The sequence below is a fragment of the Cibotium barometz genome, chromosome 6, assembly GCF_041138505.1.
Source record: "Cibotium barometz isolate CiBa-2024 chromosome 6, ASM4113850v1, whole genome shotgun sequence".
Taxonomy (NCBI): Eukaryota; Viridiplantae; Streptophyta; class Polypodiopsida; order Cyatheales; family Cibotiaceae; genus Cibotium; species Cibotium barometz.
In genome coordinates, this window is record NC_141051.1 from 52,112,810 (window position 1) to 52,129,824 (window position 17,015).

The 17,015-nt window shown below is 38.9% G+C and overlaps 1 protein-coding gene across 2 annotated transcripts in view; it reads right to left on the bottom strand.

Annotated features, from left to right (window-relative positions):
* Positions 1–15,638: 15,638 nt before the first annotated feature.
* LOC147637856 (ATP-dependent zinc metalloprotease FTSH 8, mitochondrial-like) overlaps positions 15,639–17,015 on the bottom strand; it is a 41,286-nt gene continuing 39,909 nt past the window's right edge. For both annotated transcript variants that reach the window (XM_086799699.1, XM_086799700.1), the window contains 2 exons: positions 16,592–16,819; positions 15,639–16,484 (listed from right to left, as the gene is read on the bottom strand). In XM_086799699.1, the coding sequence (XP_086655825.1) occupies positions 15,996–16,484; positions 16,592–16,819 (717 nt within the window). In that variant the 3' untranslated portion in view covers positions 15,639–15,995. The remainder of the gene's footprint in view (positions 16,485–16,591; positions 16,820–17,015) is intronic.

Here is a 17,015-nt window from a genome sequence, read left to right on the forward strand (position 1 = left end):
ATGGGCAACCATAATGAAAAACTGACAATCCAAAGAAAGTCAGAAAATGAAACAAGTTCTAGTACGTCACTAAGTGAGGATTGGTTGGATTTCCCTACAGGCAATGATGTTAAGTGCAAACACGTGTTGGTTAGCCCCCGAGCTACTCATAACATCATGGCAATAGACACTTGGGTGTTATTGGGACAACTTAAACTCATCCCTATAGACAATAGTCTTGCAAGAGGAAAAAATGAACAAAACATTGAAGTTCCAGGTTACTTTAGCTACGCTACTCAAACAATCGGTGGAGCTATGGAATTTACATTCCATGTTATCCTAGATTCCCTTGAGTATGATGTCATCCTTGGTGGAACTTGGATAGGTGAATCGTTGTATTCAATAGATGAATCCATGCAAAAAATCACCTTGAACACTCCTACAAGCATTGTACAAATGCTATTACAGGAGAACGAGACCACATAGAGGAGCTGGACTTCCAACATATCTTACTAAAAAGATCCCCTAGGATTCTGATTGGATTGGAAATTTTAAATAAAATCACCACAGCTCAAGCACAGCTTTATCCAACACGAGAACACAATCTCATGACCCTCAAGTTATGGGATTTGTTAGGTCAACCGCCGACACTCACGGCTCATCCTCCTGAAAGAATTCCCTTTACACAAGACTTGAACATGCCATGTTTAGGGTACTTTGAACATACAATGTATATTAAAACTAACCCCCTTACTTGTAAGTTTTTTGTGGTTGAGTATGTGTTGGAAAGCAGATTTGATCTTGGGGCATAAATGGACTATTGCTGCACAAGCACCACTGTGCTTTGCTCTAGCGATAGAGTCATCATGATGGTCAACAACAAAAAGATGACAATACCATATTTCAAGGAAGAGGATCCAAATTTAATGAATATCTATGATGTTGAATGCAAAAAGTTACAAGCCTCTTCCACAGAAGCCCCTCTACACAATGACCTACCATATATATATGTCAACAATACCATATTTCAAGGAAGAGGATCCAAATGTAATGGATATCTATGATGTTGAATGTAAAAAGTTACAAGCCTCTTCCACAGAAGCCCCTCTACACAATGACCTACCATATATATATGTCAACTGACTCCATTAAAGCATCTACTCCTTCAACCCCATCCTCACCAACAATGAAGTTCAATGCCAAAACCTCACAATCAACAACCATTCCTGAAGAAGTTCCCCCCACGCAACCATCTATCTCTAACAAGGAATTCAAAGGAAAATCCCCGGAGCCTATGTTTCTTCATCGCGAACAAACCTCACCAAAGAAGACAACAACTACATGCTCAAAAGCTTCATCATCGATAGCCATTCCTGAAGAAGTTCCCCCCACGCAACCATCTATCTCTAACAAGGAATTCAAAGGAAAATCCCCGGAGCCTATGCCTCTTCATCGCGACAAACCTCACCAAAGAAGACAACTACATGCTCAAAAGCTTCATCATCAATAGCCACTCCACCACAAGAGAATCTAGCATCATCATCGTAAAAAAAATGCCATGAGTCTCAAACCTACATTCTCATAGCAAACCAATGTCAAAAAGGGCCCCAGACCTTCCACATCAACCCCAAAAGAAAACTCCACCAAGACAACCAAAATCAAGGTATCTTAATAGTATCAAGATGTGGGTAAAGAAGCAGCTACTTGTTGCTCAAGGCTACTATGAAGGTGCCAATCAAATCTGGGTGCCTCGACAGTCAAAGCCTCTTTTCTCAATGCAACACTCAGAGGCCAAGGAAAAATAAAAGTACCCCACAACACTGTCCATAAAGGCCTATGCAAGTTCCTCAAAGAACTCCACCAAGTCATCAAGTGTGGGTACCAAAAATATTACTGCGAGCACAAGGGTACTAGAAAAGTAATACCAAAACTTGGATTCCCAAACACATCACAAAGTCCCCTAAGCTTGCACAAAGAAGCAAACCTCAGCACCAAGCACGTAATTTATAATGTTCATCAATGATGGGTGCCTGCGCATGTGCTTCAACAACAAGGATACTATGATGGTAATCCCATCATATGGTTGCAAACATCGAACAACATGAAGAAAGCCTCACCACCAATGTCAACCCCAACAGCTTCACCTAAAGTTCGATAAGAATGGAGGCCCAAGCAACACCATGCAAGTCACTCAACCACTCTCATTCATTCAGCACCTACACTAGAGCTTGTGTGTTCAAACAACCCCAATGGTAACCAACCAGCAATCTTACATACTACCTCGACAACATTTGAGCCAAAAATTCAAGAATCGATTCCCACATCTGAACGGAGACTTACGAGCACATCAAAGACAAACTCACTATGCTCTTGTCACCCCTCTAGATGTGAAGCATAAGTGCACAAGAACCTATTGCTCGCAAGGCATGCCCTAGCTGAACCATAAATCAAAAACCATCGAGGTCAAAACCTACAACTTCATGAAATTCCCTTTCACAGCCTAAGACCATTTCACGGAATTCCATTTCACGGGTTTAGCCCATTTCACAGAATTCCATTTCACGGCCTGCACTTTCATGGGATTCCCTTTCATGGCCTAAAAACGTGCACTTTCACGAAGATACCATTTCATGGAATTCCATTTCACGGCCTGTACTTTCACGGGATTCTCTTTCACGGCCTAAAATCCTGCACTTTCACAGAGACACCATTTCAGGGAATTCCATTTCAAGGGTTTAGCCCATTTCACGGAAATCACTTTCATGGGTTTACCCCATTTCATGGAATTGCCCTTCACGAAATTTTATTTCACGGAATTGCCCTTTCACGGCTTGCATTTCACGGAAACACCATTTCACGGGTTTAGGCCATTTCACGGAATATCCTTTCACGGCCAAAAAGCCTGCACTTTCACAAGATTAGGCCATTTCATATCCCTTCGTGGCCAAAAAACCTACAATCTCACGAGTTCAGGTCTCTCATGAAAAATTAACAGTCTCACGATTTAAGAACCTGCACTTTCACAATTTAAGCCACATCACGGATTAAGCATCTCACGCATTAACACTTTCTCAACAATCTTCAATAGCCATTATATATTTGTTAAGCTTATAGCTTACTATTATTTTGGCTAAATTAATGTAGCAAATGCTCCATGAGTACATATCCATACCCATATTATGCACTGGAGAACATTTGCACCAAAGCCTCACCACCATCGACAACTTCCAGATACATCTCTGGATGGGGGAGCCATGGTGGGTGAAAGCCTGCTGGTCAATGGTATAACCCATCACCTGGAATTTTCGTTCAAATTCCAAACCTCTCTAAATGACAAAACCATCTTCACAAATCAATGTATCTTCAATCCTTAATGAAGATATCTATATAAGCCTCGCAAGTCGACGTAATTCTTTCAATCCTCACCAACAAGTGGCTACTTCAACACAAAGCAATTCAATAAGAGTCTATATGACTCAATTCTTGTACTTCATGTATATTTGCTTCATAAGCGCACTTAAATATACATAAAAACATAAAAAGCACATGGACAGAAGAAAGCAGAATCCTACCACACAAAGGGACATCATCAAAGGCCAATTTCTTCAAATGATGAATGTCACTACAATGAATCAAATGAGGAACTAAGAATCACCATCTCGTTCTTCTAATGATTAAGTCTATGTTCCTTTCAATCCTTCCCTTTCTTCTCTCCCATTATTAACACCTCTTAGCATCCCCACTAACACAAATCACATGTAACATTACTTATGATTGCCAAAAACAAAGTGAGTAAAAAGCCAAAAAAAAACATGCTCACACAAATATAAAAATGCAATCATTCACACAAAAAACCCCACCCCATTAGGAATTCCCAATAAACTACTAACCTCTTCATTCTCTAACTAGATTTTCTTATTCCTTCCGGAGGAACAAAGACCATTGAACATCACTCAACATCAAAGCCAGCAACAAAGCTTGTCCATTCTCCCCACACAAAGGTCTTCAACGCGATCACGAGGACGCGATCGCCCCATCAGGAAGGGGGGATGTTAACCCAATTCTAGGGTTAACAAGATCTACCGCCATTATCTTACATCAAGGAGTCACGATAGATACACCAAAGGGTCATACACTCAAGATATGAAGCAATGGTGTCCAAAGATACATTTTGGACGGGCGCCCGTAATGATGTCACAAAGTATTTATGTCAATTCCTGCTTCAAGAGCATGTAGTAGCAAGTTAGGATGAAGTCTTAAGTGATGTACTTCATGGATATATTATGAGAGTAGTCATTGTAATAGCATTAGGCCTCTTATAAGCCTAAAGTGCCCGATCGGCCACAGTTTAAGTGAGTGTGAACACTTATGGCCATGTATATAAGTGAATATCTCTCATAATACAACATACTCTCCCATTGTGTAATTGAGTCTTGCTCTTGCTAATCTCTCTCCCTAATAATGCTAGTAAGTGTGTGTGAGTGAAGTGAGGTGAGAGAAGGGACGAGTACCCATAGTGCAACGCGGCGATATGTGACAACGCTCACGAGAGGCACAGTGGAATTGCTTCTAAAAGGAGTTGTAGAGCTTGGAGACCTCAAGGGTTACAAGCTCGGCCATTGGAAAGATCCTCATGACAGTTGCGGTTCACTAGGTAATCTCTTGTTGGATGTGTTTCAAGGAGGATTAGGGTGAGCCATAACACCTCTTCTTGAGTGGCATGATTAGAGAATGGGTTCCCTAGACTTTATGGTCTCTAGCACTTCTTTGCTAGAGAATGGTTATTTGTTGTTGAGATTTGCATAACATGGGATCTTCTTCTCTCACAGAATGGTTGCATGTTATCCTGGGGCTGTAAGGTAGCAATTTGTGAGATGAGTTCAGTCAATTTGGCATCGATTGTGCCCCATCCACCCTCGTCTGAGAAGTCATAGAGCTTCACGCATGGTACTTGCAGGCATGACATAGAACTTTCCTTCCAAGGGGTTATTCCCAATGTGAAACATGGTAGTGAACAAACCTAATGCATTTACTCCTTCAACTTGTGCTTTTGTGGGTGTCAATAAAGGTTACTACTATAACATTCACCAAGTCTCATGGGAGTCCATAACGGTTTGATGTTATAATGTGCACCAAGTCTCATGGGACATTAAGTAATGGTGTTAACACATTTTAGGGTTAATAAGGTTTGCCACACCAAATTGTATACCAAAGCATGAGTAATCTACATCAAATGTCAAGGATAGACACACCAAACTCACGTACAAATAAGCCATGAAGCAATGGTGTCCACATCTCAAACTTGGACAGGTGCCTGTAAAGGTCCAATGGTGGATGACTATTGCCATGGCCTCATGTCGTCCTTCTTCATCTATGCACTCAATATGTATTACAAACACACATAATGAAATGGTAATTGGATACCATTGATAATAACCAAGGGAAGTTGGGTTCTTTTATAAACAAGGTCAAGAAAAAGGTAGAAGATTCAAATGAGTTTCTCTCAAGTTGGAAGGCAAGAGTGATCGACTTTAGGCAAGGAAACAACAACAAAATCAAGGTGCTACATGTATACATGCATAAGGAGCTCCCTATAAAGAGATGGCTAAACTGTAAATATAATATACCTATTGGTTTTATCTTTATGCTAATTGAGTGAGGTAATGTTGAAAAAACCTATTTTCTTAAACTCTAAATTTTGTTTTACATATGTTTATCCATCATCTTACAGAGAATGACAACCTATAGAATCGGTGATTGGATTGTTTGATGTTCTACATGCTTTCATTGGTGAGCAACAATACAAGGAGAGGCTTGTAGAGAATGACAACCTATAGAATCGGTGATTGGATTGTTTGATGTTCTACATGCTTTCATTGGTGAGCAACAATACAAGGAGAGGCTTGCAGAGAATGGTATTTTTTTCTATGATAACTTTTTTAAACACACTTGTGGTACACTGGAAAATCTTGATCTACCTAAGTTTAATAGCCCAGAATGGTAACTACCTAGTAGCTAGAGTACTGAGAGTCTTCATTGCAAGATTTTTTCAAGAGGTTCAATGAAATTTGAAACCCAATCAATGTATTTAGTGATCTCTTTTCCAACAGAGATATTTGTATTACAAAAACAATGTTTATTCGTACAAATCTAAGTATGGATATTCTTGACAATGGATGGAATCATAGAGAGACAGATGGTATAATATGCATGGTTATGAAAAAAACATGTAAATATATCATTGGAAGCCAAAATTTAAAATTGTCTTTTTTCTATACAAGGGCACATAGAGTTCAAAATCAGCTTGTGTCTCTTGACCAGGACTTAGAAAGCATACATGTTATTGATGTTTAAGTGAAAGTGCATGATGGTGAAGTTCAAATCATAATTCTAATCGTAGAAAATTGTACACTTGCATAGCTCAAAAAAGATTTACAAAATGAAGATACAAATTTGCCAAAAAGATTTGCATTTTCAAATGACATGCTAATGTTTTGTATGTATGTAAGATCCCTGACCCCACTGCGCAACGAATTTGGGGGTGCTAGCAGCGGGAGTAGCACTTCTTGCGCGGGGCAGCATCCCACACTCGGGGCCTCGCCCACGAATATCCAGACAAGAGACTAATCCATCGGTTCTTCCAGAACTCGAAAAAACTTCCCTTGCCCGGAAAGCACGGGCAGTTCCTCTAGGATAACTTTTCTCTAACATAGTCAAAAGCCTTAACTAACTGAACTGATCTGACTGAACCCGTAAGTCCCATAGTCAGATCAAGGGAAAGATTGCACTTGGATCATAGAGACCAACGCTTTTTTCCTCATTGAGAGGCATAGCCATTGATTCTTTTTCATAGAACAATTTTTATCTGGGATTTACTTCATCTATCGTACCAACAGAAATTTAGTCTCATTTTAGGGATCCATCAGTCCAGCCTAACCCCATCTAGTCCCATGGGTTAGCTAACCGCCCAACCACTGTAGTGATGGGATCCAATTAGGAATTTGGTTAGGTTTTGTCCCGGGTACCAAGGAAAAGAGTTCCCAGGCCCCCTAGCCGGAAATTCATGCAAACTTAAAACTAGTCATACCACTTACACACCCAATATGAAATTGCCTTTTTCACAGAATCAGCATCTTCTAAAAAATAATCTTTTAATGAAACCATTGTGTCACTGATAATAATCATCAAAATCTCCGGTTGAATCCTTATTTTCAATCATTCCTTTATCGATGAACCTATGGCATCATTGGCAACCAGAACGCCCACCACCTGTCCACTCAGGGGCCTTTTCGATAGTTCCTAGCTCATAGTAACCGGCAATATATTCACATATCAAAATGGAATCTCCGTTGAAGATCAGCAAGATCAACCAACGGATCCATATAAAAGAGCCATGGACTCATTTGTTGAGGACCAGCAAGGTCAATCAACCAGATCCATGCCCGAATTCAGAGAACAACTCTTACTCCTTGTTCCAATATCTTCCCCGACGTACTTGTGGGTATCTTCGGTGACCCAGAGCCCGAGCACCGTATGGTCAGCACCCTCTAGGATCCTTCGCAGATCACCTAGCGCTTCACTCATAGGCCGCTTCCTTGGTCCCTCATCCACCGTACCAGAAGCTCACCATTAAATTGAACTGAGGGAAGCTGGTCAAGACCTCGGCCGACCTTGCTACGCGAGACGTCCTCCGTTGACTCTCCGTCACAGCAGTTGCAACTTTAACAGATAGGTCTCCACGACCTCATTCACAAGAAGACAGTCAAAATGCTTCCCCAGCACTCTTGACATGAAATAGTCATTTAAAAACAAATTTCACATACAATTACAGTTCCAACAATATTTCCATCTTTTCTCATCACTCCACATCCTTTCACATTAGTCCCCATCTTTTCTCATCTTCCCACAATTTTTTTGTTTTTTTTTTCTTCATCGATCCCTATCACATCACATCAAATCACATCCAATCGCATCATCCACACATCAATCCACATCATCCATACATCCATCCACATCATCCATTCACATCAATCCACATTATCCACACATCAACCCACATCATCCATACATCCATTCACATCAATCCACACGTCAATCCACATCATCCATACATCCATCCACATCAATCCACATCATCCATACATCCATTCACATCAATCCACATTATCCACACATCAACCCACATCATCCATACATCCATTCACGTCAATCCACATTATCCACACATCAACCCACTCCATCCACATCAATCCACATCATCCATACATCCATTCACATCACATCTCATTCATTCACATCTCGATTCACATGCTAACACATTCATTCACGTCCCTTATCGTTCATTCACATCCCGATTCACATCACATCACGTCCATTCACATCTCTTATCATTCATTCACATCCCAATTCACATGCTATCACATTCATTCACATCCTATATCATTCATTCATTCACATCTCGATTCACAGCAGCAGGTCACATCCTATATCATTCATTCACATCCTGATTCACAGGTTATCACATTCATTCACATCCCTTATCATTTATTCACATCTCGATTCACATGACATCACATCTCATCTATTCATTCACATTTATTTGATTTTCATCACATATCATCACATCTATTTACCTCTCATTCTCATCACTTCTATTCTCATCACATCCATCCATCCATTCTTTCCCATCTATCTGATTCGCATCCCATCTCATCACATCTATTTACCTCTCATTCTCATCACATCCATCCATCCATTCATTCCCATCTATCTGATTCGCATCACATATCATCACATCTATTTACCTCTCATTCTCATCACTTCTATTCTCATCACATCCATCCATCCATTCTTTCCCATCTATCTGATTTACATCCCATCTCATCACATCTATTTACCTCTCATTCTCATCACATCTATTCTCATCACATCCATCCATCCATTCTTTCCCATCTATCTGTGATTCGCATCCCATCTATCTGATTCGCATCCCATCTCGTCACATCTATTTATAGAATGTAAGAGAATTCTTATTTTTTATATAAAGATTCTTTACGCATCTATTTATGCATAAGAACAACTTCAGTGGAAAATAACACTTTTATAAAAATCTGTTTATGTATTTATTTATGCATAAATTTAATTTTACAGAGAATAACACTTTCGAAATAAAAATAAATCTTATATGCATAAATTCAATTTTAATGAAAGTAACACTTTTATAATAATAAAATTCTTTTATGCATCTATTTATGTATAAAAAATTTGATGAAAGTAACGCTTTTATAATAAAAAAATTCTTTTATGCATAAATTCAATTTTAATGAAAGTAACACTTTTATAATAAAAGTTTTCTTTTATGCATAAAAATCAATTTTGATGAAAGTAACACTTTTATAATCAAAATATTCCCAATATGCATCTTTCTATGCATAGAAATTAATTCTAATGAAAATAACACTTTTATAATAAAAATATTTCTAATATGCATTTTTCTATGCATAGAATAAAAATAACACTTTTAGAATACACAAGCGGTGGGGATTACTCTTTTTGAATAATAAAAAGATAAAACTTATTTCACCAAATTTAAGAAAATTTTGCCATAACCTCTTTTGTATGGTTGACCATTTTTTTATTTTTTCACTCTAAAATTTACTGGAAATTATCCAAGATGATTTAAATCATTCCAATCTAATCAATTTTCACTTTATTTAGAGTAAACAATATGAAAAGTTTAATTCCATAAATTTGAATACACATCTAGGATAAAGAAAGGCTAAACTCAATAATGAAGAGAAGGGGGAAAGCCTTTCCAGCAAGGCATAACATCCATTTTCATTTTAAAGAAAGCAAAAATCAGAAAACCATAAAATAGAATAAGAAAAAGCAGAATTTTTAACTTACTAGGAGTTTTGTGAGCTTTCCTTTGGCTTGATGGTTTAAGGGATCTACTCTTGTTTGCAACAAGAGTGGCCACCAATTCTTTGGAAGAGGAAATGGTCAAAAACAAATGAATTATCAATGAATTCACTATTTTTGGCTCTGGGCAGGAGTAGAGTAACAGTGCATAAAACACTATTAACCATTTACAAAGGGAGAGGCTTCATTTATAGGAAAAAGTGAGCCTCTAACCAAGCAAACTGATTCTAGAATTTTCCAGATCAGTTTGGTCAATTTTTGACCATTTTTAGATCAGTTTAGCTTACTTTTTGGATCTAGTTGAAGCAGGAGAGAGGAGAGATGAAAATATCTCATTATTTGTGAGTTTAAAACTCAACCACACATGTGAAATAGGTGCCTTCTTCATGAGGGGAATTCCCCCACACTGAGATGTCAAAAATGCATCATTTCCTCTAAATATCTCTTCTTTTTTAACTAAATAACCTTGTCCTTAGTCAACTCTTCATCTTATGTGAGTATTTACTCATTTTTGGGGGGATTTTCTTTATTTATTCAATTTATCTCCTCCCTACATTTGGATCAATCTAATTGGCCCCTCATAACCTTAATCTAAAATGTTCAAAAAATCTGGACCCTTAGGCTAAGGCCTTTTAAACAGATTATAATTTATTTCTAATGCACCTTCTGAATTTCTTTCTGAACTTTTGTTTCGGGGAAATTTATTTTAATAAGAAGAGATATTTTTTAATCCAAAAATATCTAAAAATTGAATAATCTCTCTCTAGAATATTTTCTCTCTCTAGGCCAAAACAGGGTAAAACATGATCTTTCTTTTATTTCAAAGAGGGGAATAATTATAAGATCAGAAGGGGAGGTTCTTACACCTGCACACCTCAAAAGTCGGCGGAGGGAGGAATCTTACAATGTATAAAAATTTTTGTATCTATGTAAGCTTCTTAGATTTGCATTGCTTTCACATTCAAGTGCCAAAGAGAAAAGAACAAACAATGACATGTAAGGATCTAAAAAAATCTTCACTTGCATTGATTCCTGAGTAATAGTAAGTGTATTTTAGTTACAAGTAGTATTCAATAAGTGTTGAATACTACTTGTATTGAGTTTTATTGATTCTTGAGTAATATTAAGTGTATTTTAGTTACAAGCAGTATTCAATAAGTGTTGAATTTTTATATACAATATACAAAACCGTCTTTGTTGGACTCTTATAGATAATGTTCTATGGTGCTAGAGGTGAAGGCTCTCTGGTTTCATCTACTTGTTGTTCTTCATCATTACTATTTTGTTGTGGGTTAGACTCCTCATGTTGTAGCTCAGACTGTTTTTTGGTTGCTCTTCTTGTGGCTCGGGTTCTTATGTTGGTTATTTCTCTCGTGACACACAATCCTGCTGAAGCTCTATCTTGGGTAGCTCAAGCTCCTGTGGTTCTATCTTGGGCTCCTCAGGCTCTTCCATGGCATGATGCTCCGCTCCTTTTATCTCTCCCTTAGGCTCTTCTTTAGGCTCTCCCTTGGGTTGATGCTCCAACTTGGATTTCTTTTCATTTCATCTTTTAATCTTCTTTCTTTTTAGTCCTTCTTGACTTACATGTTCTACTTCAACCACTTCGGGCTCTTCTACAATTAATTTTGGATCTTGTTTAGCACCTTGGTTTTCTTGTTCAACAATAGCAGTTAACTCTTACTGCGCTGAAGGCCCACGCTCTCAATCAAAGATTGTTTGTGCTGGACTCTAGAAATCAGCCATATCCCCAAACAAGGAACTAGTCTCAAATATACCCATTCAGAGTCCTCAAACTATAGATCTCCATGAAGGTGACCAATCACACCAAGGGATCCTCATCAACAAAACAAAAGAATCACACCAAGGGATCCTCATCAACAAAAGAGAAGAATCACACCAAGGGATCCTCATCACTAATAACCCCTATATTGCAAACTCTACAACCCTTGACCATAATAACCAAGGTTATCACTATAGCCACCTTCGCCATAAGAAAAAGCTATTATCATGACCTCATCAATGACAACCCCTCTTGCCAAAGTCTCAAAATCTGTAATAGCAAACAAGAATGAATCCAAAATTGGATTTGGTAAAATTCAAGACATACCCTCTATCTCAGCAACCCTCTTTTATTAAAGACCCCAGCCTCATTATCATCCATGCTGCTAAAACCCATAACTAAAGCCTCGCCAACTTATATCAAAACAAAAGCTTCAATTCTAGCAAGGAACGCTCATTTTCTACCAACAAGAAGACAATCAAGATATTTCCAAAGCATCAAGAGGTGGGTGGAAAAGCGACTCAAGAGGTGGGTGGAAAGCACAAGGATTCTATGAGAGTAGCAATCCTATTTGGCTACCTAGTAAGATCCAACAGCATTCACATGGAAAAATTCAAAGACCTAACAAGTAAATAAAGCAACCTCAACCATGGCATCCAAAGCAATTATACAAGAGAATTCCAGGAAAAGAAATATGGAGTCTAAAAATATTATTGCAAGCCCAAGGCTACCATGTCGGTGCAACCAAAGTTTAGATCCCAAAAAGGCAAACCATGCTCCTAAAGAAGAAGGGGTATGTTCCCAAGAAGAATTCTTCACCAAAACGGGGAACCAAGCAACCAAGGTACCATGCTCATCGATACCCAAGAATTCATCAATGATGGGTACCCATAAACCTACTTCACGCTCAAGGATATTATGATGGTAATAAGCTCATATGGGTACCTAAAGGTGTTATGCATAATCAACCTTTATCATCAACTTCAACTACCCAATGTGTACAAAAGGCTTCTATGATTTGGAGACCAAAGCAAACCATAAACCCACACCATGGAGAACTCCACTTACCTACACCAAGATGACTTGCCTATCCCTTCATTCAATGAAGGCATGCAATTGGGGATGTCTCTATGGATCATCTACACATGAACCCACTCTTTAAACTAGTAGTTGATGTTGTAGAAGCTTTGTGGCACACACAAGAATCTACTCTCCTAAAAAGGGAGATAAAGACAAGAATTTGTCGCTCAGATGATGGAAAAACAAATGCTAAGGAGCCATAAGAACCACTACCTACCAAGATAAAATGCCACAAGAACCTCCCACAAACACAGTCTGTTGAATCTCCACATAAAGGGGCAAATTAGACTGATGGGTGTCCAACTCCTAACAATCAAATACTTCAAGGATCCAATGACAAAGCATAGACAATGATTTCAAGAGTTTTCAGTACCGTGATTCTCCAAGAATCACACCCGTGATTATAAAAATTGCTTCAAAACCAAAATTCATTGTATAGACAAGTAAAGTGGTGATTACTAATGGGTCCACCTTATAATGGACAAAGAAGTTGTATAAGATCAATTCTCCAAAAAATTATTCGCTAAGATTATTTCAAGAATCGCATCCATGATTTCAGAATCACGCTTGTGATTCCAAAATCACGCTTACTAAAGACCAATAAAAGGTATGAAAAATGATTAATACTTATGAAGGATTATACCTAACCCTCTAGATCAACAAATCCAGAAGGTCTGATCACCGTGATTTTGCAGTCATGCCACACAAGAATTATGTTGTGATTTGCAATCAAAGCCAATCAATAATCAAAGAACCATTTGCAATCAAAACCGATCAATAATCTGCCAACTCAATCAGTCGTACATATAAGGTTGTTGCAAATGCTATGTACATCATTATAATGAAGGAAAACATAAGCTAATATGCTGTGATTTTCAAATCACAACTATGCCACTTGAAGAAACACGGTCATGATTCCCCAAATCACGTCCACAAAAATGCTTCAAATGTCAACCGTAGGTCACACATTCCTCCTGGAAGCCTACTACATCAATAAAAAAGCAACACATTTGGTGATTCAAAGGTTTCTGCCACAGTGATTCAAATTATTTTGTTACTGTGATTTTTACCTTATCATCAAAAACCACACCAACATCGCCGTGATCGGTAAATCATGTTGCAAACGCACGGTTGCCAATATGTGTCCAAATACATTCCAGTCATGTCAATTACTTTAAAATTTCATCTGCATGAAACACGAGCATCTGCATCATAGGCTAAAAATAACCTATCACCAAAAAAGATATGCCGATGTAGATCCACCAGTAGCTAGAATACATGAAACAACAAAGTAATGTGTCAATGACAAAACTCCATGTGCCCAAGATGACACAACACTAAGAAAATATGTAAATGAAGCACATGGTCACCATACAACCATGGCAAATAGAATCTAGCATGGATGGTTGGATCATCCTCCAAAGAGAACACCATCATATCGTAATGATCCACCATAGGTACAAGAGCAAGTGTATACTTCTCTATTAGGACACCATTTAGAGCACCATCATGCTTTAACTCGAACATAGCATCATAAAAGACACTTCGAAGTGCACCGATTTGAGTGCTAACGCCTTTTCTTCACTTCGTTTACACTTTGGTATATGATGTTCCTGACCTTCTATTCATCTTGTTTGTGCGTGAGTTTAAAATGCTGCAAAAGTTTTAGCCTCGTGATGATTAATCACCAGAAGTTGATTTTGTAGTTGGCTGATAATTTCTAGCTCTTGTTTCTTCTAATTCAGGCTAGTTTGCCCTACTGTTCTTTCTGGGACATGACCTGCTATCATAGAATCACTATACTTCTTTCTTACATTGGATATTGGAGGAGCCTTCTGCATCTGACTTCGAATTCTGATTTAGATGCTGAGTGGGAAATGTGGGGGGGTGGATTTAGCTTTTCCTATTCTTTCCGTGTGCCATACACAGTTTGCAAAAAATAACACTCATTTCGTGATTCAATGGGCTACTTTCATAGTGAACTTTGCATTAAAAGCACATTTCCAACAAGATGGCCAAATATAGACAACCAAAATATGCACAATTTGGTGTCCCAACAGTTGATTCCATGGCAGCTCAACGAGCCGATGAGGAGAGAATGTGCCGTGTAAAGAGTGCACACGCTTGGATAATATTTAACAAAGAGAAGAGAACAGCTCTGAAGCCAGAATAATGGCACAGTAACAACCTTTCACTAAGTCATAGATCCGTAAGTCACCACGGCCTGGTTTTTTGCATTCATGCTACTATTACATTCTTGTAGGTAGCAGCAAATCTTGGACGTTCTATGTTGCTGAGTCCACTTCAGTCATGACTTCAACCATCGCAAACCGCCTGGATGGTGTCGAGACCTACTGTGTGCACTGGACCCACCTTCCTGTTCAAGTTTGGACTATCTTCAGCATCAGCTGTTAGCTGACATTTCCAAGTGAACCGATTCTTTCTCTAACCTCAAAAAAAACGCTGTCCACGTCACCACAGATCTCCAGACATTTTTTTAGTAACTCAAATCCCAAGATCCCTCATGCATCACCACTTAATCACTCGCTCACCTTCTTCTAACTTGAATCTCTGTACATCTGAATAGCTCAAAGCACATGGACCCTCATGCATCATCACTTACATCATCCTTCATTTACCATCTTTTTGACCCAAGAACAAGCTTTGATGCTGCACACAACTCTGAAAAACAAACTGAAAAAAAAAACCCATTTATCTTCAACAGCCAAGTGCAATTCAATTACGTGTTTACGCATCCTGTCTATGATATGAGCAACACCAAAACATCAGTCTTGAACACCACAACGTTCAATCCTCTTTCCTTGAGATCCAATCAAAAAATACTCATCAATATGACAAGGAAGCCCAACAGTCATAATCAAGTCTTTACCCTTCAGCTCAGGTCCTTTATTTCCTTATCACAAGTTTCTAACATGTAATGTTTACATTGACCTTTTTACTGTCAACTATCCTTTAAAAGAGTATGACTGCAGTCATGTACTCGTGTGTTTAAATATGAGGCTTTAGAAGGATGCACACGTGCACAAACCTCCACGAGGGGTAAACAGCCTCTTTCGCTTATTGGAGCAAAAAGAACCAGCTCAACTCGTGGAAAACTCAGGCGCCAAATAAACAGAAACAAAGAAACAAAAAATCCAGCTGCATTGTTGGCATACAGCACTATACAGGTTGATACTACATTACATTTACACACTTTCCCAATACGTTTTTGTCAGGTTATTGCAGGGGTGCCTTCAACCGAGGTTGGTTCAGACCCATCCTCTTGCTTACTATCTTCCTGCCCCAACTCACTCTCTGCTGCTTTGTCTTGCTGCTGGAAGCCTAGCTTAAACTTGTCATAATTACTCAACTCGGTACTCTTAAATGGCCTCTCACCCAGGATCCGTGTCAGGTCATCCTGGTGAAGAACTTCGCTCTTCAGTAGCTCTTTCGCAAGCTCCTCTACACCATGCTGATGCCTCCTGATTAGTTCTAAGGTGCGCTCATATGCTTTTGCAACCCATTCTCGTACCTCCTTGTCAATGATCTCTGCTGTTCCATTGCTGTAAGGCTTTGTCATCTCAAAGGAATCTTCTCTTTGAGGAAAGGAAAGAAGGCCAACTTTCTCACTGAAACCAAACACTGCAACCTGTTGGTAGGTCATCTTTGTCACTTTCTCAAGGTCGTTCTGAGCACCCGTTGAAATCTTCCCCAGTAAGACCTGTGAAAACCTATTATGTTAGTGTTTCTCAACAAGAGAGCCTAATACATGCATCACGAGAATAACACAACCCTTCACAATTTAATTTAATTTTCAGCAGACCTTACCTCTTCAGAAGCTCGACCCCCAAGAGTCATGCAGGTCATGTCCAGCAACTGCTCTTTGGTCATCAAAAGGTTCTCATTCGGCACATACTGGGCAAAACCCAGAGCAGCAGTACCTCGAGGGACTATAGTCACTTTCAGCAAAGGTTCAGCGTATTCAAGGAACCAGCCTACCACTGCATGACCTGCTTCGTGATATGCAACTGTTTTTCTTTCCTCCTTGCTGATGACCTGTGGCAATGAGAACCAGCGGTTTAATCTCATTAATGATTAAACAAACAAGAGAAGAATTAAGGGGCCTGCCTTTGTTGTTGTGGGTGGGGGGGTTTTTTTTCCGGGCAGTGGGGGGGAGGGGGGAGGGGGGAGGGAGAGGGTTTTATATATGGAAGAGACCAGACCTACCTGCATGTATCATTAAAAGAAGGAA